The sequence below is a fragment of the Chroicocephalus ridibundus genome, chromosome 6 (assembly GCF_963924245.1).
Source record: "Chroicocephalus ridibundus chromosome 6, bChrRid1.1, whole genome shotgun sequence".
Classification (NCBI taxonomy): Eukaryota; Metazoa; Chordata; class Aves; order Charadriiformes; family Laridae; genus Chroicocephalus; species Chroicocephalus ridibundus.
In genome coordinates, this window is record NC_086289.1 from 35617139 (window position 1) to 35639873 (window position 22735).

The window sequence follows — 22735 nt, forward strand, 5'->3', positions numbered from 1 at the left end:
AACTGGCAAGCAAAAAAACCCCACTGTAATGACACAAAGGCACAGGGATATATGACACTGGTGCTTTGGCATCTGCCATAAAAAGGTCATTATAATAAAAAAGATATGCAAAACCTCGAACAAGTTAAAAGCTTTGAAAGCTGAGTATCTTGTATATAAAATATTTAATCATAAAATATATTTCAGTCAATATAATTAAATAAAATTGGGATCACGTTGATAATGCAGCTCTAGACAACAGACAAGTTCTAACCAAGAGATAAGTGCCTTCCAGGAGTAAAATGAATTACCTGTTATGTTTATTAATAAAATCAACTTTAATTCTTCACTGAATTTAAAAAGGTGAAATCTACCCCCACTGAAAATAGCTAAAAGGAGATGCAAAGTTAGGGAAGATCTTTTAATCTTCTAATTGTATCAGAAGTGACACATCAGTGACAAAGGAAGATTGTAATTCCACAAGAAAACTTTCCTCCTCTTCTGAAAACAGGAAAAGTTCTATTCATATCTCAGTGCACTCTCTCACAAAACCCTGAAAAACTTCATTATTGAGCACTCATAGGTATGAGAAGGCAGGTGTACAGGTGGTATGATGGGATAAACAAATGACCATAAGTTTTCACATTATATTCAGAAAAGATTAAGACACCCGTTGCTTCAGACAAAGACCCAAAAATTCCAGCAAGAAATAATGATGCAATAATAAAAACACAGCAATGCCTAAAATACTAAATGCAATGGTTAAAATACTTAGGACAAATTATGATCCAGCATAAAATTACAAAATCCTATTTGTAAACTTTCTCTATTTTGGCAGAAGTAGCATTTAAATAACTGTATGATTCTGTTTCTTCCTCCTTTCCAACCATTTGAAGCAGGAAGATGGGACTGCATTGGAGCCACTTGGTTTGATAGCGACATAGATTATGTTTGGTAGTAAACTTTAGAAGTTAAATACGGATTTACTTATTCTGAGATTATTACGTAATTTTAATTAAACTTTGAGAAGAGGTCACTGAACAAAGTTGGTATGTATTAACCCACCGCTCAAATCTAGTGTAGGCTTTCTTGATACCAACCATTAAGGGCAGATTTAATTTTTACATTGCTATTACAAGTTATCGGCAAAGAACCTTGCAAATAAATTATGAGCACACAGGTAAAGCAGCCCTTCAAGAACAAACAGAATTGTGGGGTAGGGGGCAAGCCAAGAATACTATGAACATTATTGATCTGAGACAATCCTGCATAGTTTTATCTCCTGACGCCTGGGCAGTACTTGCCAGTGATGCACAGAAATATGTTTTTATTACATTGGGATAAAGTTTTTGTACTTTATGAAAACAATTTGTGTAACTTCACTCAAAGGCATGCCTCCTAACATAGCTTATCACTGCTGAGATGAATGGTGTGCTCTTGCTGAAGATGACAAAACCAAAACCAAACACAAACAAAAAACCCCAACCAAACCAAAAAACGTCCTACCAATCCAAAAATCCACACATCAAACACAGTCCTCCAAAGCTCCCCTAACCCCACACACAACTACGTCCTGGTTTCATATAGGGACTACATGCACATTTCTAAATGCACTTGGAAACCTTCCACAGGAAAGGCACATGACATTATCTGTAATGCTTCAGGGACTAAGCAGAGACCCTAACTGAGTATTCTGAGACAAGAAAATAAAAATAAAGGCTCAAAAACACACATTCCCATTATTTTAGTTTAAAATGTTACAAAAGTACAACAGAACTGAAAATGCAGCAAAGTATTCAGCATTCTCATTTGGGTGGAGAGTTTCTTTGGTTCCTGGAGAAAGAGGACAAAACAGACTTAACATTTAAAGAATGAATTATAAATCCATCTGACAGCACCTCCCCTCCAGTACTAATTCCCTTGGCCTGAAAAGTGAAGCAGGCAGCAGATCACAAAATATGTTGTTTTTTGCCAGTCAGATTATAGGTGCCTGATTTGCATGAAATTAGTAATTTCAGTTGTTAAGTACTTTCACTTTCTCTATTTCACAATACTGAAACTGAAGTAACCAAAATAAGCAAACATTTCTGTTTCTGTCTTACTGAATACAGTATCTGCAACCCCATGGTTTGTGTATGTGGGGAACAACTAGATTGTGAGAAAACACAGAACACTTCACAAAATTTTATCAAGTCTTGAGCAATGCATTCTCACATGCTAACTTTAATTTCAAGAAAAGCAAATTCTTGAAATGGAAGGCCAAAATAATCCTCAAGATTTACTGATATACGAAAGAGGAAATAAAAAAAAATAATCAAAATAGAGTTCTGTTTATGATGTTTCATTTGTTATTCTACCACAGTGGAAGTCGTATCTTCAACAGTGCTCCATTCAAAACTGGAGCACCACTATCTGCAGTTCAGTATAAACGTATTCAATTGAGAACAAAGCTTCTTGATATAGCAATGCTCTTTAGAGATGCAAGCCGCTTCTACATTTCCTTAGGCTGTGTAAATGCTCCATCACAGTATACCAACTACACTGGTTTAAAAATTATCAGCACTAGTGATAGATGAGTTTTCAAACTGGGATAAGCCATACTGTCTTAAGCTCAAGTTATACTCATATAGCTGCAGTAAAGCTTTCTGGGGCATGCAGGCATAACAGAAACTCCCCATGGGAGTTTACAGTCTTGGGACTTGATCTTGAAAGGTGTTAACCCTTGAAAACCGATGTGGCTGAACACAACATCCATAATTATCGATTAAGTTAGCGGCATACTGAAATGACGATATAAAATGAAGCTTATGTAATTAACCTTCTATTTATTGGATTTCATCTATGCATGTAAAATACAACTGCAATGGAACCAGAACAACTGCAGTGTAACTACACTACAGTCTTTGACTATTTGGTAAACTGAACACACGTATGGATTAAGCTTATATACTGAGATGAAAAAAAAAAAAGACATCTGTAAAGCTCAACATGTATGCCACAACTGTTGCTCCACATACATTTTGAAGTATATTACGCAAAAAACCCAACTAAAACAGCAGCAAGAAAAAATCCCAACCTACTAAAAATGTATTAAATCCACCCAATTAGTTCCTCATTCCCTCTTTGGATCTCTAACAAAACTGTCACCATTACAGACAACCTCCTTCAGTAGTCATTTGTTTAAGTGCCATTACCCTACATTTCCTATGAAAACTAGGAACTATGGAATGGCCTGAGCAAAAGAAATGAAGAACCGAAGACAATGAACTTTCAACTTGACACAAAAATGAGTTACTGAATAGACAGACAAGGAGAAAGCTTTAGGAGAGTTACACGGAGATAGGAACATGGAGGTCGAAAAGCCATAAAGTGTCTCTGGAAAGTATAGGTAGAAACAGTTTGGTGAACAAGTGGGACTGACAGACATCCTCAAATATATTCCATGTCACTCATGCAGACAGAAGAGCACAGCTTCAACTTTTCACCTGTTGCCACCACAGTCAAAGTTTCAAGCTGCAGCAAGCACTACCCTGCCCCTTCTGGTCCCTGGAAGTTTCTTCTGTCCTCCTGAGGCCACACTGTGTGCTACTGGCCCCTCACTGCAGACTCCAAGGACCTCGTTAGGTTTTCTCTCTCTGCTGCAACCTGCAAATGTTCAAGTCTCCTTTTCCTGGTCCTCTCACCCAGTTTATCTTGAGGGACCTAAAACAACACAACTGTGAACAGAAGAAAAAGGCAGAAAGCCCACACCTACTATTTTCTTTCTTTCTCTAGCAGGATTGCTTCCAGAACACCACTTCAGGTGAGGTGCTTCAATAATAGCAGGACTGGCACGGGAGGGAGCCTGCTTACGGTTAAGTAAGAAGAGTCAATACTTGTAAGAAATATTTACATTCTCACAGCCTATTAATTCATTGAAACTGTTATCATTAAAGCTTCAGCTACAGTTGGTTTTACACATGAATGAAGTTCTATGTTTTTGTCCTAATGTTCTTAGTCACATGGTTAGAACATCCTCTTACTGTTAGAGGTTAATTAGGGTAAACATGCTTGACTAGGACAAATATTATCATCCTGTTATCAAAGCCTAACTTGAATTACTGGGTATCAGAAGTTATGTGGGTTAACAGTTCAATATTTGAGAAAGTTAACTGAAAGGGATGGGTCAGAGTGAATAAGGTAATTTAAGACTGATGTCCACTTAATATCCTAGTAGGAAGAGATGTGAACAATGTATTTGGAAGAAAAAAAATGTGAAAGCCAGCAACATTAGTGTTGCTCTCAACAAATCCAAAGTGTTCTACAAGTACACACCAAGTCGTCTGTGTAGCCTAGCAAACCTAAGAATAGTTGAAAGCACAACAATTCCACAACATACATAATGGCATCACCTCATCTGAAAAACTGAAATACAATTCTCATTGATTCATCCTGTAAAGGCATACAGGGGGAAAAATAGGCTTGAGAAACAATAATGAAAACACTGAGAACACCTGAAAGACACAGATCTTGGAGCTAACACATTAAGACAGCATCATGAACATTATGTAAATGCATCACAACAACTAAGATACATTCTATATATTCAAGAACAAGGGAGGACTCTAAAATAAAATAATTATGTCCAGTAATATATTTTATATTAATGGAATTAGCCCCTAAGAATCAGCATCATATGACTTCATCGCAGAAGCGTAGTAAGATTTTGGTTACATTCCTATACATGAAGTGGAATACTGTACCTTAAAGAGAATAATTGTTTTCTCAGGGACATACATTTCCGTATGTAAGAGCACAGAACTATTCATTAACACCTTGAAGATTTTACAAGTTCCTCCAAAACAAATGTTGTGTCACACCACCAGATGTGTTACCCTGAGGCAGCTGCAAAGTGAAGCTGATATAATGCAACAGTTTCTTTGCAAACAACTGTAGTCCCAAAGATCCTCAACCCTTCATTTTAAGTGGTTTTTATTGGTGGGGTTCAGTTTTTTTCCCCCAGTGAAATACCTCCCACCAAGACAGTTTCAAATCACTTTTTTCCAGAATTCTCTCAAGCAAAATCCTCTACAGCCAAACAAAAAACCAAACCAAACCAAAAAAAAAAAAAAAAAAGAAACAAGAAAATGGTGCAAAGTGAAAACAATGTACTGTCGATACTTTAGCAGGTATGCATGACAAAGATAAGCTAAGTAATTCCACATTTCCTCCTAGTTTTCATTTTCTGTCCTCTATTTCACATACACAGTCTGCACATCCTATGAGCTGAACGAAGTCCAAAAAACAACACAAAACCCTTGTTACTTTCCAGACAGTGAGGACAGTTCAGGGCAGGTAATGAGAAATTCAAATAACGAAAATCTCCCCCAGCACCCCCACTGCTCTAGGAAGGAATCTTTATTCCTCTGCTATTATTAAGAATCATTTCTGAAGCCCAAGTGCAGAAACTCATAATAATGATATTAGGTCCCTACACATCATTCACATTATCAACCTGTAAAAGAAGAACTCAACACTACCTAAATTGTATGTCACCCACTACCAAATAACCACTTTTTTCCCCCAGCTGTCGGTACTATTTTTCTAATGTCTTCAGTCCTTTAGTCTATTTTCCACATGCAGAAACCCCATCAGAATATTGATTTAAAATAGGATCAAGGAAGAGGCAAGCTGTTGCCTCCAACAGAAAGATGTACCACTAAGAAAATGAGAAACGGGGTGATTTTTGAAGCATCACTCATTATTTATACATGCCATGATTTAGGTATGGGTAAAACGAGTGCTGAAAGGATGCAGTGTGCTATCCAGAAAAAAATTCCTTATGAGATCATCTTTCCTCCCAGAAAACTATGCACCTATGGGTAATAATTTTGCCTTAGAGATACGTATCAAGCATCAACAGCAACAGAGTCTACATTCTTCAAGAATTTCAGTGATGCTATAGTAGAACACAAAGTCAGTGTAACTTTAGTTATTAATTTAACATTCATTTTACATTTTCCCAGAAAAAGTGGAAAAGAGATAGAAGTGGTATAATTAGAAACACAAATACCTCATCCCTATTTTACGCATAAACATAAACATGGGTTCACATGCAGCCAGCATATCACATCACTCACCAAGTTCCAAAGAAAACAGAAAGAAAACTTTGCTTGAAATCGTTCTCTTTAAAATAGTAGTAGTGACAGCTTTAGGATGGTAAACAAAGCTTTTTCTAACTCAGAATAGCAAATTAGCCTAGACTCTGCATCAGTATCAACAATGAACAATCATCTAAGAGATACAGGAATCAAACAAACTGGTGGTGTAACTGGTACTTTTACTTCCAAAGCTGTTCTTACCGATACATTTCCTAATGACTTTTAATTTGGAAATTAGTAAAGTGCATAGTGAAACTGCCAAATATACTTTGCATTTATCATTCCGCAAATGTAACACAGAAAATCCACTTGCAGATCATGTTACCTCTCTTCAACTTCTTTAATGACATTTTAGAATTTTAGTTTCCAGGAAGAAATCACGGAAACACAAGAAGGGTAGTCATCTGCTGCCTTCAATTTGATGCTACTTCTACATAAACCATTCAAAAGTTCAATTTAAAAACTTGGAGGCTCATCAGAGATGTGAATCAGACAAAATTCGTAAGACTCACCTCATCACACTTCTCCAGGTCAGACACTTCCCTGAGAGACATCCTACAATCTCCCCAAATCACAGAAGTCTGACCCTGCACCAGTGAAAAGGTGGGTGTGCAGGGAATAGAAGAAAAAAAAATAATAAATTCTTGTGCCTTTGTTTTCCAAGCTTGTCAGAAGACACTAGAAATTGCCAAAATGCTTGTTCCTTAGCTGCAGTTCATAAAACATACATGCACATACAAGAACGTGGACCATGCAGTCCCCCATCAATGCTGCAGCTACATCAAACTTGATGTCTACCTCATTCAGTTCCCTTGGTGCTTGCCAGACTAAGTGCTTGCATCTGTTCCCCACCATCTACATCACCAGCTGCCTTCAGGGTGCTCAAGCACCCATGAGGATCCCCATCTCATTTCCAATATTCCTGCTGAAAAACATCTCAAAATTAGGTAAAATGCTGGTAACAGTGATAGGCCCAATGCACAGAACAAAGTCATGTCAGATGGAACCACATATCAATGATTTCAGCTTCTTGTTTCAGAAGAGGCATGTGTTCCCTTGTCAACCTATGCTATTTATACCTCTCTATTTCTATCACTGCATGCTATAGCTATTTATATTCTCTGCTCTTCATTGCTGTCCGCCCCTCTCTTCCAAAAACCATGCAAAACTACAACTTTTAACAGTGGTATTATTTTGCTGTCTTGTACTACTCTAAGCGTTCCTACTGTATGACCACCCTCCTCCCCAGAAGCAGCAGGGTTTTTTTTAATCACAAGTCTCTAATAATGATATTTTATTACCTTTCTTTCCTTCCCTGGCATTCTGCTCCAGGACTGTCACCAACAAAATATGGCATCTCAGGAAAACTTACAAATTCAGAAAAAAGGATGGAGGTGAAGAGATAAAAAAGAAGTACCTTTCCAGGACGAATACTTCCAAGTTTTAAAGGCACAGGGGAAAATAAATTGTTTATAAAACATTCATAGCACTTCTGTGCAGTATGAATCTACAGCAAATGCCCTCCAGTGACTTTAAGAAACTCGATCATTCTCATGTCTTATTTCCACTAACTGCAGGTGGGACGAGCAGAAAAGGATAAAACAGAACAGCTTCTGTACTGCCACAGAAGTTGAGGCTACTCAACTTTTTATTACGGTATTTTTACTTAGTGTTACAAACTGAGAATTTGTTGAGGATTCTGTTCTAACGCAACAGACACTGGAAGATCCAAGTTGAGGCTAAAAACCGCAAGGTATTTTGTAGTTAATTATTCTCTCTCCAAATAGTATCATAAAACAGCCAAGCAGCCACATCCAACATGAGACTTTCAGGGGAATCTAAGAGTCAGATCATTATTTTTTTTGCCCTTCAAACTGTTTATTGGCAAAGTGCAAGCCAAAGCAAACATCCAGCTATGTCTATTTGTATAAGAGCATAAAGCATTAGGCCTTCCAATACATTCTGGTGGCCCACAGCTTTAAGATTCCATAGTACCACAAGATTCCAGTACCAGCTGGAAATGCCATGCACTTCATCATCTTTTTAAAACAACAACCCTCCATTTCCACAAACAGAAAAAGGTAACAACCTACAACTACAAATGTCAGTAACGGCCCTCTACTCCGCTCTGGTGAGACCCCACCTGGAGTATTGCATCCAGCTCTGGAGTCTTCAGCAAAAGAAAGACATGGACCTACTGGAGCAAGTCCAGAGGAGGGCCACGAAGATGAGCAGAGGGCTGGAGCACCTCTGCTGTGAAGACAGGCTGAGAGAGTTGGGGTTGTTCAGCCTGGAGAAGAGAAGGCTCCAGGGAGACCTTGTAGCAGCCTTCCAGTACCTAAAGGGGGCCTACAGGAGAGATGGGGAGGGACTCTTTATCAGGGAGTGGAGTGACAGGACACGGGGTAACGGTTTCAAACTGAAGGAGGGGAGATTTAGATTGGATATTAGGAAGAAATTCTTTACTGTAAGGGTGGTGAGACATTGGAACAAGCTGCCCAGGGAGTTTATGGATGCCCCATCCCTGGAAGTGTTCAAGACCAGGCTGGATGGGGCTTTGAGCAGCCTGGTCTAGTGGGATGTGTCCCTGCCCGTGGCAGGGGCGTTAGAACTAGACGATCTTTAAGGTCCCTTCCAACCCAAACCATTCTATGATTCTATAAATGATGCTAGAAGACACAAGGAAGGTTTTCTTATTTGTATCATTTTCAGTCCTTGTCAGATAGCCCAACTGGAAACTGGAGCACAGCTGGTTTTGTACATGTTCCTTTTCTGCAAATTGCCCATCACATTAAGACTGCAATGTTCTGATGGTACAAAGGATCATCCATCCAAACAGGATCATATATTATTATGATACTCGAGGACTAGACTAACAACTTTTTACATGTCTCCTGGTAGCTGATAAGAACAACTATCTACTAATACTGAAAACAAACATTAACTTTTAACTCCAAAACTGTGCCACTGTCTCCTCAACGTGGCATTAGTCTGTTCCTCCTTTAGACTCCTTTTCTCTCATTCCTTGAGCCAGCAAGCAGTGTTCCTACATCCATATGGCAAACCTACATCAGGCAACTGACTAGAATGAAAACTAACCTTCTCGCTTGCTTCCCAGCTTAATTCTCAGCTGCATCAGTTTCCTAATCCAGAGCACTGAATGGCTGTATGATGGCTACTGTTAGTCACAAGGGAAGCAGGTAGAAATAACAGCTTGAGAGTAGCACTGATGATGTATACCAGATTAACCTGGTTGTGGAAGAAAGGTATAAGAGAAGGAATTAAACAGGAATGTTCAAGCAGACTACCATAGCTATCAAGGTTAATGACGATTTCTTCATTAACTTCAGCAGCTAACATGGTGAAAACCTACATGAAAAATGTATCACTTCACCAAAATACCTTTCCTTTAGTTTCAGAAGTATTATTATTAAAGCATGATAGGTACTTTTAATTAATCTCTCAATTGAAAGGCTGGGGACGATATTTAAGATGTCTGATATTGTTAGAGATACTAACATCCGTTCTCTCTCTTTTATAGCAGATGGTAAAGAACTCACTGATTTACCATGTTCTCCCCCATTACTTCTGCCCTTGCACAAGACTGCTGTATTCGAAGCAAATGGTATTAAGACAGATAAAAGGAGATGCCACACAGACAGTTCAACCAAGAAGATGAAACAATTGTCATTATTAAAGTGATATTGGTGAGGAGTTTTTATGAGGCTAATAAAAAAGTTCAGTGTCCCCCACCATTTAACGTACCAGAGCAAATAACAAAATGGATGACTGATTTTCTCTCATGAAAAAGTAAATATATAGAAAATGTGAACTGCTAGCTTCAAAAAGCCACAGCATCATAAAATATATAATTAAACTCCCATACTGAAAAATGTAACACATCAAAAGATGCTGCCCACTTATGAGCTATCAAGTCTCATTTCTGTGAGCAAGAATTTTCAGGTTTGTTCAACACAGTACCTACTTTCTAGAAAATGACACAGAAGCAAATAATATCCATCTATCTGTATCAACCCAAAAGGGCTAAACAATTTACGCATAAATCAAAACATAGCTCAAAGAAAAGACTAAATTGCCCTGTTCATTCATAAGGGAAAAACAAAAAAAAATTTTTTGAGGGAAAAAAAAAGGGACATTCACATTTAAAGCTTGAGCAAAACTTATACGAAGCATAACAAAGTTATGATCGTAGTTTTAAGAAAGAATGCACAGAACATGCATGCCTTGCCTGGAAATTAGGGCTTCTCAGTTGAATATTCGCACGCGTGGGGCACAGTGCTGTAACTATTGCTGAGGACTTCCATGCTACTTTGCACCAAATTGTAGGTGTAATCAATATACTTTGGAAGAGGACAGAATACAAGTGGCTTGTGGGCTGGAGTGGAGATGGTTTGTCTGGATCTTTTCTATAGACAAACATACACACACACTCTCCAAAAAACACCTCAGCTCCTCAACTCTTGGTTCCACAGTATTTCTGAATTTACTGATAAACACAGACCGCTTCACATGATCCTAAAAAGTGACAGGCTTAATACTGTCTCCTAGAGACAGGAAAGAAAGCATCACTACAACAGTGCTGAAATTACTAAAATTCAAAGAAAGGAAGGATGCAGGGGCTCGTTTCTTGCAAGGAGCCCTGGAATCTTTTGCCATTCTCTCTTATCTTTTGCGTATCTCTCACAGATACATGTGCCAACAGAGAAGGAGATCTGTAATATGAAAATACAGTAGTCAGTTCCAGACAGTCACGATGGCATTGAAAAACCATTGCTAGACAAACCAAATACAAAATGTTAAAGACAGCTGTCAGATCAGTCCTTGAATGGCCTGAAAATACTACGTGTATAAATATATTCCCACTGATCAACTCAGCATCGTGCTCACCCTAAGAACTCTCCACGTTACTTAAACTACCACACTGATTTATTTACAAACTCACACAACTAAAAAATTCAGCTTCTATCTTTAGAGGTATTTTAATAGTCACACACCAAACAATATTTAAAAGAACTAACAGCATATGCAGTTCCAAGCAGCAAGAAAAGATGGCACTGAGAATTACAGCTATATCTTCCACAAATGTGCCAAGTATTAGGCTCATTTCATTAGGGGCTTTTTGGTTTGTTTGGGTTTTTTTAAGGTATTGTAGAAGGGGAAAAGAACAGCAAATACAAAAATAAAAACCAACTGCAAAAATGAACCAAGATACCATACACTAAGTACATCAGAGATTAGTGCACAGGTAACACACGTCAATACATACCACACATTTTCATACATTTAAAAACACACAGTTTTAAATTCTGTTAACATTTCATCTAAACAGAATGACATATTCTGAGTTGTTCAATTAATAAAGAGACAGAAAACACAGCCACCAATCAGAAGCTGGATCACACTTCACGTTTCTGCATACACACTGGGAAAAATCAAGGATTTAGGGGCCTATAAAGAGGCTGATGAAGATTCTGGCTGGAGAAACAGTCCTGGAATTGAGGAAACATCCTGGAAGTCAGGAAAATACGTGGAAACAAATAGTGGGAGACACCCAGGGACCCTGGACGGTAAGGCCCGAGACAGGTGAGTGCAAACAGGATGTACAGGACAAAACCATCATAACTTTCTGCACAACCTTCCTGGACTAGCAGCAATCTCCCCACTGGGAAGGAAAGTTGAGATCTAGTGAATATAACACTGTGGGGAAAACAAATGAGTAAGCACATGTGGTATCATCAAGCAGAGTAAAAACTGATCTCGCTAGTTCTTACATAAACCCTAGTACCCAGATCTACCGTTGGTTGTAACCCTGTCTTGCTTGTGACAAAGTTTCTGGCCCATCATAAGGCACTCACTTTTCCTTGTATGTACTCAGTAAATGATGTGTAACGGGCACTTCTTTTTAGCCAATAGCTTGAATACAAAGATAAGAACCAGGTGGACATCATTCTCAGAGCCAGTTATCACTATCTGAGCATGCACATTTCACATGAGAAGTGACCAAATTTAACTGGCTCAGCATGCATTTCATATCCATTGAATCAATGTCTTCCACATAAGACATTGTGCATCAACCATAGCTAGCTATAAAGAAGGACATTTATGTCTTTGCAAACTTCCTCCAGTGGCTTAGGAATAAAATGTTCTAAATAATAAAATGCTTATAAATAAATAAAATTTCTAAATAAATAAAATGTTCTAAAATACACTGCAATATCTACTTTAGGTTCTCATATATATTCCTGGTTAGGTGCAAGTTAAGAAGAGAAAAGAGGTGACAGCGTCACATACATTTAAAATAGCTCAAGGTGCTGACTCTCTTTTCATTATTTTGAGGCTATTTTCCCTCACCTCCATTTTTATTTTTTAAACACAAAGAGCAACTCAACCTCTAACGGATTTCCTGTTACGTGGATTTCCTTCTCACCTAATAGCTTTATAATTAGATAGTTTCTCTCTACCTCTCAATACTTAAGAGAAAAATAAAAATCACCAAAAATACTAACATCTGAGGTTCTAGTTGTGCTAGTGCAAACCTTGTCTTTTTCTAAATATCTGATAAATTTTTGCATGGGATTGAACGATTTTGCAAAGTTTATTTGTCATCAAATAAAGCTAAACCATGAACATTCATGTATTTTTCCTGTATTTTGCTTCCTTGGACTATGTACCAGAACAGACATGTTCTAATCACCCTGCACCATTTTGGTAACTAGCAGTAAGCTCTAGCAAGATCTGAGTCAGCATGATCTCATCTTCAAAGGAAGTGAGCCTAAAATTTGCTTTTTCGGGTATGGGTCTGCCAAAACAAGCTCAAACCTTCTGCTGCTTAAAACTCTCCAAGGGATCTTTATGCTAATAAAAAGGCTCTAGCCAGAGCCCTTTGACATGCTGAAGCTCTTCCCAGATGCTGCCCTGAGATTAGCCAATTCTGATCTCTGCTTTGAAACATCTGTTCCAGCTTTAGGCTCAAGGTCATTCTTCCCCTCAAAACCAGCAGCTCAGGATGTGTTTGCATTAACTCTCTTGGCACTCCCTGGCTTCCATTCCCTCAGGGAAGAAAATGTCATTATCTCTCATTATGTGCATCACAGCACCACCACTACGTGTGTTTCTTACAAACATGAATTTCAGAGAGAACCAGCACACCTTCACCTACCATGGCTGCTGTTCAACCTTATTTCTCTGCTCTCCTGCAACACTCTATCCTTATCCTAGTTTAAGTCACATATCTATGGCCTTCAATGCCATCCAAAATCTGATCAATGGCTTCCTTCTCACCTCCTCCTTCCTTCAAGAGCCTGTTGCAGAACACATCCTTATTCCTCAAGCTTATCCCTCAGCAGAGCTCCCCAACCCAGCAAAACCAGAGGCCTACCTCAGGAGAGGTAAGGAAAGAGCACCCAGCAGTAACATAGAAGCAAGGTCAAATAATGGGCTAGCTCTTCCTTAGACACAAATACACAGGTTTTTCCAGGTCTTCTCCCTTGTTCCTCTTGTTAGCCTGGTGTGCCAGACATACTTGTTGAACCACCTGAAAGCTGACTATCCCAAATAGGAGGTGAATGTAAAACCCTATCAAGAATTTTGAACGACAAGCCAGACCCTTGTCTGCTTATCACTGGTTTCCCACTTCTAGGATATTTTTCCATCTCTACATTGACAAGAGCACTAAATATTAGAGGAATCAGAGTGTTCTTCAAATGTGCCACTGATCTGAAGCACTAAGGAAAACAACCCCAAGATCTGTATTAGCAAAACAGCTCTACAGACTTATATCCTTGCTGTTCAAAAATAGATGTTTGTTTGCTTCTCTGTGTTCTTTTCCTTTTCTTTCTTTTTCATGCATTTAATGAGGTCATGATTTTGTTGGCACACCAGGAATGTAACATGGACTTCAACACAGAACAAGTGATATTGTAGATTTTACTGCCCTGATAACACTCAGGAAAATTCTCCCAACCAAGAGCTAATAACATGAACAAAAATAACTCTACCTTCATCAAAACATACACTAGCAGCTCTTTATTTCTTTTTCTGTTCATTATTACTGATTTAACATTAATTATTATTAAAATTTATTTCTCATTAAGTATTCATGCTATTTCAGGAACAACAGGCATTATGTGGGTCTTATCAGCTCTAACATACATGCATAGCTTATTTCATTTATTGAACAGTCAAAATATTCACTAATAATCTCACTTGAGAAAAAAAATACGGTTCAGAATCAACTCTCTACATTTTAACTACAGTACAGTATAATTAATATAACATAAGCATGTTTATGAATTCTAACAATTAAAAGTCTTTCCTCCAGGGTTTGCCAATTCTGTGTCTGCTTTTTTTCCCACAGTGCTACATGGGAAGTTTTGGTGGTCAAATCCACAGAAATCCCAGACTCCAAGGCGTTTTCTGTAGGTGTTGTTTTTGTTGCTCTTTTTTTGGTTGGTGTGTTTGGGCTGAGAGTTTTGGGGGTTTTTTTTCCTATTTTAGTTCAGCCATTTCAGATTTCAATCCAAACCACTGGTTTCCTTCAATAAATACACTTTTCAGAGCATGTAAAATCCTATTTTTTACTCTAACGTTTTAAGAACATTGGGGAGTTCTACATGCAAATTTCCCCTTTCCAAACTCTGATATACCCTGCAGGGATCTTAAGAGATAATTATTTTCCCTGTGGAGGATTTTTAAATGATATGGCATAATCTCATTTACTGAAAAACGCAGGAGCCTTATTCTGCTATTTCTTACTTAGGTAAAATGCCAATTGCTTTCGCAGGGAATGGTCCTTATCTAAGAGAGCAGCAAATCCTGCACAATAAAGACACCATTAATAATAATATAATCTTATCATGTGCATACCATATTCTCTGTTTAGACAAATCTATAATCATCAACTAATTCACCCCTGTTTTACCCCAAGGTTAAAAAAAAAAGGGGAAAAAAACGAACAAGAAACTTCCATTTTACTACAGGAAATTAAAACCCTAGCAACTTAAATGGCTGTGGAGAAAAATCAATATTTTAGTCAAAATTAGATTTTAGGAGCTTCTGGTATCAGATGCAATACTGAAAGTGTAGGTATTCAATTAAAAAGCTACATCTGGTTGTACCATAAAGCATTATAAAGGTGCACTTGTGCCCCTGGAGAAAAAGAAGCTGGAAGAAGCTATTCATTAATTCTTCTTACAAGCCAGCAATCTTCTTACAAAAGCAGTAACACATTAAATCAAGTGGGATGTTAAACACAGAACTGTGTAAGTTCTAAAAACAGACTTTGAAACTGAATGATTGAAAAAAAAACAAAAACCAACCCAACACTGATCTGTGGTATTTTCAGAATATCACATTTCCTCGATAGAAGCTGTTTTTTCCCCAAGTCTTGCATTTACTCAACAGGTGTAAAATGGACTTCTCAAGCTTGTAATTGAACATATTATTAATATTTGCTCTTCACCTTCTATTTCAACTACATCTAGCATTCAAAAACACAAAAGGGTTTATATTTAGGCCACTGTGTAAACTACAGTGTTTTTCAAAGAACTAACAATCTTGAAATTACGCAGCCTCAAGGCTGAAACACTCAGATCAGATTCACACAGATCAGTAAAATCTTTGCTCTAAACAGATCTAACTGTAGAAGGTTTTATATCTCCGTAATTCTGAATGTGACAAATACAGAGCAAATACACTTTTAATAAGATAGTAAGTATCAAAAACCTGCCTGTAGCTGTGCTGGTTTTCACTCATTTGCTTAAGACAAAAGCTCAAGCTTTTGAATTGGTGATTATCAGAAGAATTCATGCTTTAACATTCACATACACAAAAAAAACCCCAACAAGTAGTAATACTATTTCAAGTTAAAGGTCAACATATGTATTGCTTTCCAAAAGTAAAAATACTCCCAATTTGCCTATCATGATACACTGTTCATTCAATTGGATTTAATTTCAGAAATAGAGCAGCATGTTTCTTCAATTGGAATTTTTACAGCTTTTTAAAAACTCCCAATCAATACAGACTATTAACAATTCCTATGTTAACCACTAAGAAAAAAATAAAATAACTGACTATTTGGGTTTGATTTATCTTTAGGTCTCCATTTACTAACTAAGCTGTGTAAATGGAAGGTGAATTTAGATTGAAGGAGCATGACTGAACATCTATGTTGTGTGACAAAAATACAGTGTATGCTCAGTGCGCTGTAATGGGAATTAGTTGAAAAAGTCATACCTGTGGGCACAACGTCTCTATGTGATTAGCTGCCATTTGGACAATTTTCATTCCATCTTCATTTGTTGACAATGAACAAGCAAGATTAGCAACCTTGAATAAACAAACAAACAAACAAACAGTTTTGTAAGTAAGTATTCATCCCCAGACACTCAAACTTGCCAAAAACATCTCTGTGAGAAAGCCTTTATTTGGGTAAATTAGTTTGCTGAAAAACATATTTGAACAAGGCAACATGGGGCGGGAGGGGGAAGATGTGGAAAGGGGTGACAGCAAGAAATCTAGTGACCTCTCCCTAATTTAGCTTCCACACCTAATAGGGGCAGAGTGGTGTTTATATAACATCAGGAAATTTCGAAGTTCCTACGGCTTCAGCCAGATTGCTTGTGATCATGCCTATTAATTTTTCAGAGCCCTTCAAACCATGTCCAGCTTTTTAATTTTATTTTTAAACTTACTTTTAAGACCTTAAAGATCAAATAACATTTGCCTTGATTTGTGGTAATGAAGTACAGAATGATTTATGCCCTCAGCTGCCCACAGATCGTTATACTAATTAGTGGTACAATTTTCTACTGAAATAGTCCTATCAGTGCAACTTACACTGAAAACGTGTAAGAAAATTTGAAATCTGTGAAAGAAAAAGTCTATCTTCCATTTTATTTTACTATACACCATGGAGATACAGCTTACTTTATAGGAAAAAAGCTCTTCCATGATGCTCCACAGTCCAGCAAGTTTGAAAAGATCATGGAAAAAGAGCACTCGCGTCAGCCCACGGCAACTCAACATCAACAGTCTGTAACAGACAGACTTGACAAAGGCAGAAGAGGGGCTGGGATACCAGGATCCAGCAGACCCTTTTGTCCTACTGAAGTCATGTAAGGTCTTTATGTAAACTACTACACACTTGTTAGTCTTCAGAGCCTTCACAGAAGTAGCTGTATTACATATATATCACTCCGATGGTAATGTAGATCAAGAACTGCCTGAGAAACAGACTTCCGTCTGTAGTGCTGCAAACACCAACACAGATATAAACATAGGTATGCATAGTTAATTTGTAATTACTCAAAACTCATGCAATGAGTTCTACAGTCCAGCTGCTCCAAAATAAAAGCAAGTCTTCATTTATCAACATTTTAGGACACTATTTCTAACAATAGTTCAACAATGATCTATTATGAAAGGCTTTTATTATTCTTACTTAATTGATGTAAATAATTACAAGGAATTAGTGCATAGCCAAATTAATTATTTTCCTATACAAAATTAAGAAGAGACTAAGTAAAACACTTTCTGAAGAGGATGAGGGCTGGAATGCATGGCCATCCATGTACACCTGTGCCTATACAGAAATACTTTACACACCTATCCCTGGTATTCCAATACAAGTCACTGGTTCCCCACCTGTGTGATGTGCTATCTTGTCCACATAAGAAAAATACGAGTTAAGGCTGAAGAAATTCAATTTTCATAGATGCGCTCAAATTGTATTATCTTTTATTTGAAGTAAACTGCCATGGGTTTTTTAACATAATATCTGACAAAAACTGCTTTTCATCCTACGTTTCCCCTCCTGACTCTTCAGCTGTAAATTACCTACAGATGTTTTGGTATCATTACAATACAACTTTAAAAGACTCTACTGCCTTTCCCTCAAAAAAAATAGTTATTTTTATTTGGATTGAAGATCGAGGTTTTCCAATATTGGTTACAACAACTAATTCATGTTGGTTTGAATATTTTCATTTCCTTGCCCCAGTCACTGAGCTGCTTGTGTATCCCAAATGTAACACTACATTCATTCACACTGCATTATTATACCATCATATACAAAAAGAAGCACTCTACAAGACTCAGTGGAAATACTATTGATCTATTTCTTAGAAGAGCTTCTCAATGCCTAAAGGAATAACATTTCAAAGGTTCAAAAAGAAAAAAAAAAAAAAGGCAATGCAAGCCATTCTGCCAGGACGAAACAGACTCTCCCAGCAGCTTTTTCTCTTTGCCATAAGGTTCCTCACGTTTTCCAATTTCATTTCTTAGTTCCCAGAAACACTTTAATTTCTTGGGATCCACTGCAAACATGTGCGATATGTGGCTCCTGTTTATCAGTAAGAACTCGTTTAAGATTGAGTGCTCTTCTGTAAGTAGTACATGTTTTGTCCCTGTCTTGATGTGCAAGGCAGATACAGAAACAGCTTAAAACAAATTTTATCCTGTTTCCCTGTAGCACTGGCTGAAACATCTCAGTACAAACCCAGTCCTTGATATAATTTGTGTCAGAGAATAACTGAGTAATAGTTTATGTTGGAAGAGGTTTCCAGAGGTCATGCAGTCCAACCCCCTGCTCAAAATGTGCGAATGAACTCTGAACCAACCTATGCAGTGGCTCTACATAGCAGATCAGCACCTGGGGAAAAATTATGTACATGTTATCAGATCACGTCAAAGATTAAAAAAAGCGTGGCTCTTCTCTGACAAAACAAACTCAGGATGGGAGGGCTTTCTTAATCTACAAGTACTCTCTTTTATTTGAAGTTAACAGCCAGGGTTTTTTGTTGTTTGTTTTTTTTTTCTCTCTCTCTATATATATATACACTCATCGAGGAAAAACTGTTTCTCACCTTACACTTCCCCTCCTGATTATTTAGCTCTAAGTATTCCTTGGTGATGGCCCAATTCATAATAGTATTCTCAAGACACAAGCAGCAAACTAGGGATATAAGTATTAACAATTTATGTCAAGCCACTTTACAACCACTAACGAACAGAAGTTGCTATTATTTACATCAGATGTCTTTTAAATATCAATAAAGTTAAAGGAGTATTTGGCTACTTTATTTTTTATTTTAGAATGAATACCTTTATTGTGTTACATTTCTGCTGTGAATTTAGAATTCATACTTCACGGCTATATCAACAGTGAATTTCGTCCTTTGCCTTTCATTTTGATCGACATTGGCAAAGCTTTTGCTTTCATTAGAAAATGGGTAGAACTTTCTTCTCCTGGCATTTAAGTAGCACCACTTTCCTATATGTAGCTTATGCATACATAAAAGGGTTCTCTGCCAATCTCAGCAGGTGCTTAGATGAATAGCTGTTCCATGCAAAAGACAATCCAGATGCCAGTAAGTCGTTAGCATGGTCTCAGCCATCAGTAAAACAGCTGTTAATATTTTCCTCACCAACTCCTGAAGAGATCTCCTTAACACAAATCCAAAACACAATAATCCAAATAAATCAAATGGAAAGTGTCAAACGGGTATGTGTGGGTGTAATTTTTCCAAGCACAGGGCAGGGCATTTGAAAATCTGAAGTCTCTTTTGAAGCTGTAATGTTTCATCAGTACTAAACGCCTATAACCCCTAAGAAACTCAAGCCCTAGCTCAAAGACGACCTATCACCTTACCTTCATGAAAGTATCATGCGCATCTTGGAAGGTTTCTCAAAACAGCAAAAATCTTTTACTACACTACAATCTCTCCCCTAAGCAATATAAGCTACACAAATACATCATATTTCTTTTGCATTTTCCAAGAGAGTCACTAGCTTCCCTTAAAAAGACTTGACGCCCAAGCACTCTGCAACTTCAAAAATAAATCACATAGCAAAATGAAGAGACAATGATTCCTCTAAGTCAGAAAATCATTTTCTAGAGAGCAAAGTTTGTGAGGACAAAGACAAAGCTTTCTTGGAGGCTTTTTTTTTTTTTTTTTACCATGTCAAAAAGCATACTTGTTCACTTTGTACTACTCAATGTAACATGTCTGTTCATTATCATTCTCCCCAAACATCTCCAAGATACTATGAAAGCAGTTACACACAGCTCTTCCTTGAAAACATGAAGAACAATGAACAAACTATCCATGGTGAGTTTTAGCAACATCAATTAATAGACTAAGTAAGGTGCAGTAGGAAGGGGAAGACTTTGAACTGAGCGGATAAGTGCAGCACTGACAGTAGGTAAAATACTCCATTAGGCTTTTAGATTATGAAGGCACTGAAGACTGTATCATTTGATGCCCATCACCTGTACACAAAACATATGCCAATGCACATTTCTTTTAATATTGCTGAAGTTATTAAACAAGCTTCTTATGGGCACTGTAAAAACTTGTGGGTTTATTTTTATTATTGACCAAGGGTTTGTCTTTCTTCACTGGGGGAGAGGGTTCCTCTCTTTGGAATTTGGTAAGCCACTAACTTTTCAGGCTAGAAATTGTTGAAGAATAAAACCTGTGTATATTACATGCAATCAGCAAAAAGAAAAAAAAAAATTAAATCAACTCATCATATTCCTCTCCCTCTCTCACTGACTTACACATCATATGGGGCACGCATGTGTATCTAGGAGAGAGACAGCACAACTGGGAAAGCTTTTATCATAAAATGCGTGCATGAACTTTTCCAGTTCCTACTTTTTTTCTAAAAACTGAAATGAAAAGAAAGAAGTATTCAGCGGCTGAGATACATTATACATTAAAAAGTTCACACTGTTGTCAAAAATTCTTTGAGATAGAAGGCTTTTTACCTTGACTATGCTCACACAAATGCACTCACACTGTGTAACCTAATACTCTCTCCCCAAGTGGAAGATACATTCTTTAAGAAGTCCTCAGTTTCCTTCAACCTCAGATTTCCAAATGCTTTCCAGTAGAGATTACAAGGCAAAAGGGAAAATACATATAGGCAAAACATCATGGAGGACCACTAACTACTTGCAGTGGATCTCCAGAAAGATGTGACAAGAAAGAGTCTTCAGAATGGTGGGATAATTTGCAACAGTTAATGCCCTAAAGCCATATATTGTTGGAGATAATGAAGATAATGTAATATCCTTCCTGTAGACAAAGGAAAGCGTTTCCAATCCATTAAGAGCCTCACTACAAGTGGAAGCTCACATGCAAGTGAGACTGTCTCTCCACTGTGAGAGGACCAAGAGGTCTCACCACGTTGAATTTGTTGAAAAGAGAGAAGAAAGCATGATCCTGTTGGTAAGAGTCCTCTGGAGAGACATTCCAACCATGACTCAAGGATGCCTGATAGTGGTCTAAGAATGAAGCATGGTCAAGAGTTAACTCCAAGGTGAGAACATATATGCAAAGCCAAATGCAAAAGTGAGATTTAAGAAGCAAAAGACCAAGTAAATTGCCGTACTGTGTCACCACCTGTTTCAGTCTCAGTTGAGAACAGCTTTACTGTTCAACTGTCCGCACTGAGAACCAAGGATTATATACACCCCTGAGGACTTCTTTTTTTTCAAATTCACTCCATGAACTCCGAAAAACATGAGTATTTTCTTGGGAATAGTCTGCCAACTAACTAAGTTCCTCTCACACAAGTTGTGCAAAATAAAGCAACGTGTTCTTTTGACGCTATCCCTCCTCACTCCACCAGTAAAAGTTCAATTTCTTCTCATTGTTTTATCCAGACTCCTAACTCACTTATACTGTAAATCACTACAGATGACTAAGTTATGAATTACAAGAAAACTTGTGCTTCCTCTCCTTGGTGAAGAATTCCTATCAAGAAATTCCTTTCCCTGAGGAAAGACCTTCCAAAGCTCTACTTACCCTGAAGTTAACAAGGTCCTTCACCACACTGCAGAGTAAGTCCAAAGTTCGTTCTGTGCAAAAGTTTTTAGCATAGTGTGAAGAGCTCTCTCGTAAACCAATCCCTCCCATTGATAACCCTAGAGACATTCTTAAGACACTGCTGGGAGCACGTATAGCCTTGGAGGAAGAATGTTTTGTTGATATTTGTTTGGAATATACTCTTAATCAAAAACACGCAAAACTAATGATATGTCTAAAATAAAATCTGACGTGTTTCAGATTTCAAGAAAATTTAACTTCTATGTCACAAGATTTCAAATACAATCTTTACTAGAAATTTTAAAATACTGATCCTGTTGTTTTGCCAGTCTTTTCTGTGTGTTTTGTTTTTTAATGCATGTAATAACGATCAGAACAGACACCTATTGAGGTGTTCCTCAAAACAAGCACAAGTATTTCTCATAGATACCTCTTGAGAACACTAACCAGAGACACTGTCGCTTTAACGCACATATGAATTTATCAAGTCACTGATAGGATGACCGTAATGGAGGATCCCGGAAACTACAGGCCTGTCAGCCTGACCTCGGTACCGGGAAAGATCATGGAGAGGATCATCCTGAGTGAGCTCTCAAGGCAAGTGCAGGGCAGCCAAGGGATCACGGCCAGCCAGCATGGGTTTATGAAAGGGAGGTCCTGCCTGACCAACTTGATCTCTTTCTATGACCATGTGACCCACTTTCTCGATGAGGGGAAAGCTGTTGATGTTGTCTACCTGGACTTTGGTAAGGCCTTCGA

At 37.7% G+C, this 22735-nt stretch overlaps 1 protein-coding gene across 4 annotated transcripts in view; it reads right to left on the bottom strand.

Annotated features, from left to right (window-relative positions):
- The window catches only part of CTNNA3 (catenin alpha 3), a 539182-nt gene that overhangs the window by 167488 nt on the left and 348959 nt on the right, over positions 1 to 22735 (bottom strand). For all 4 annotated transcript variants that reach the window (XM_063338117.1, XM_063338118.1, XM_063338116.1 and 1 more), the window contains one exon: positions 16377 to 16469. In XM_063338117.1, the coding sequence (XP_063194187.1) occupies positions 16377 to 16469 (93 nt within the window). The remainder of the gene's footprint in view (positions 1 to 16376; positions 16470 to 22735) is intronic.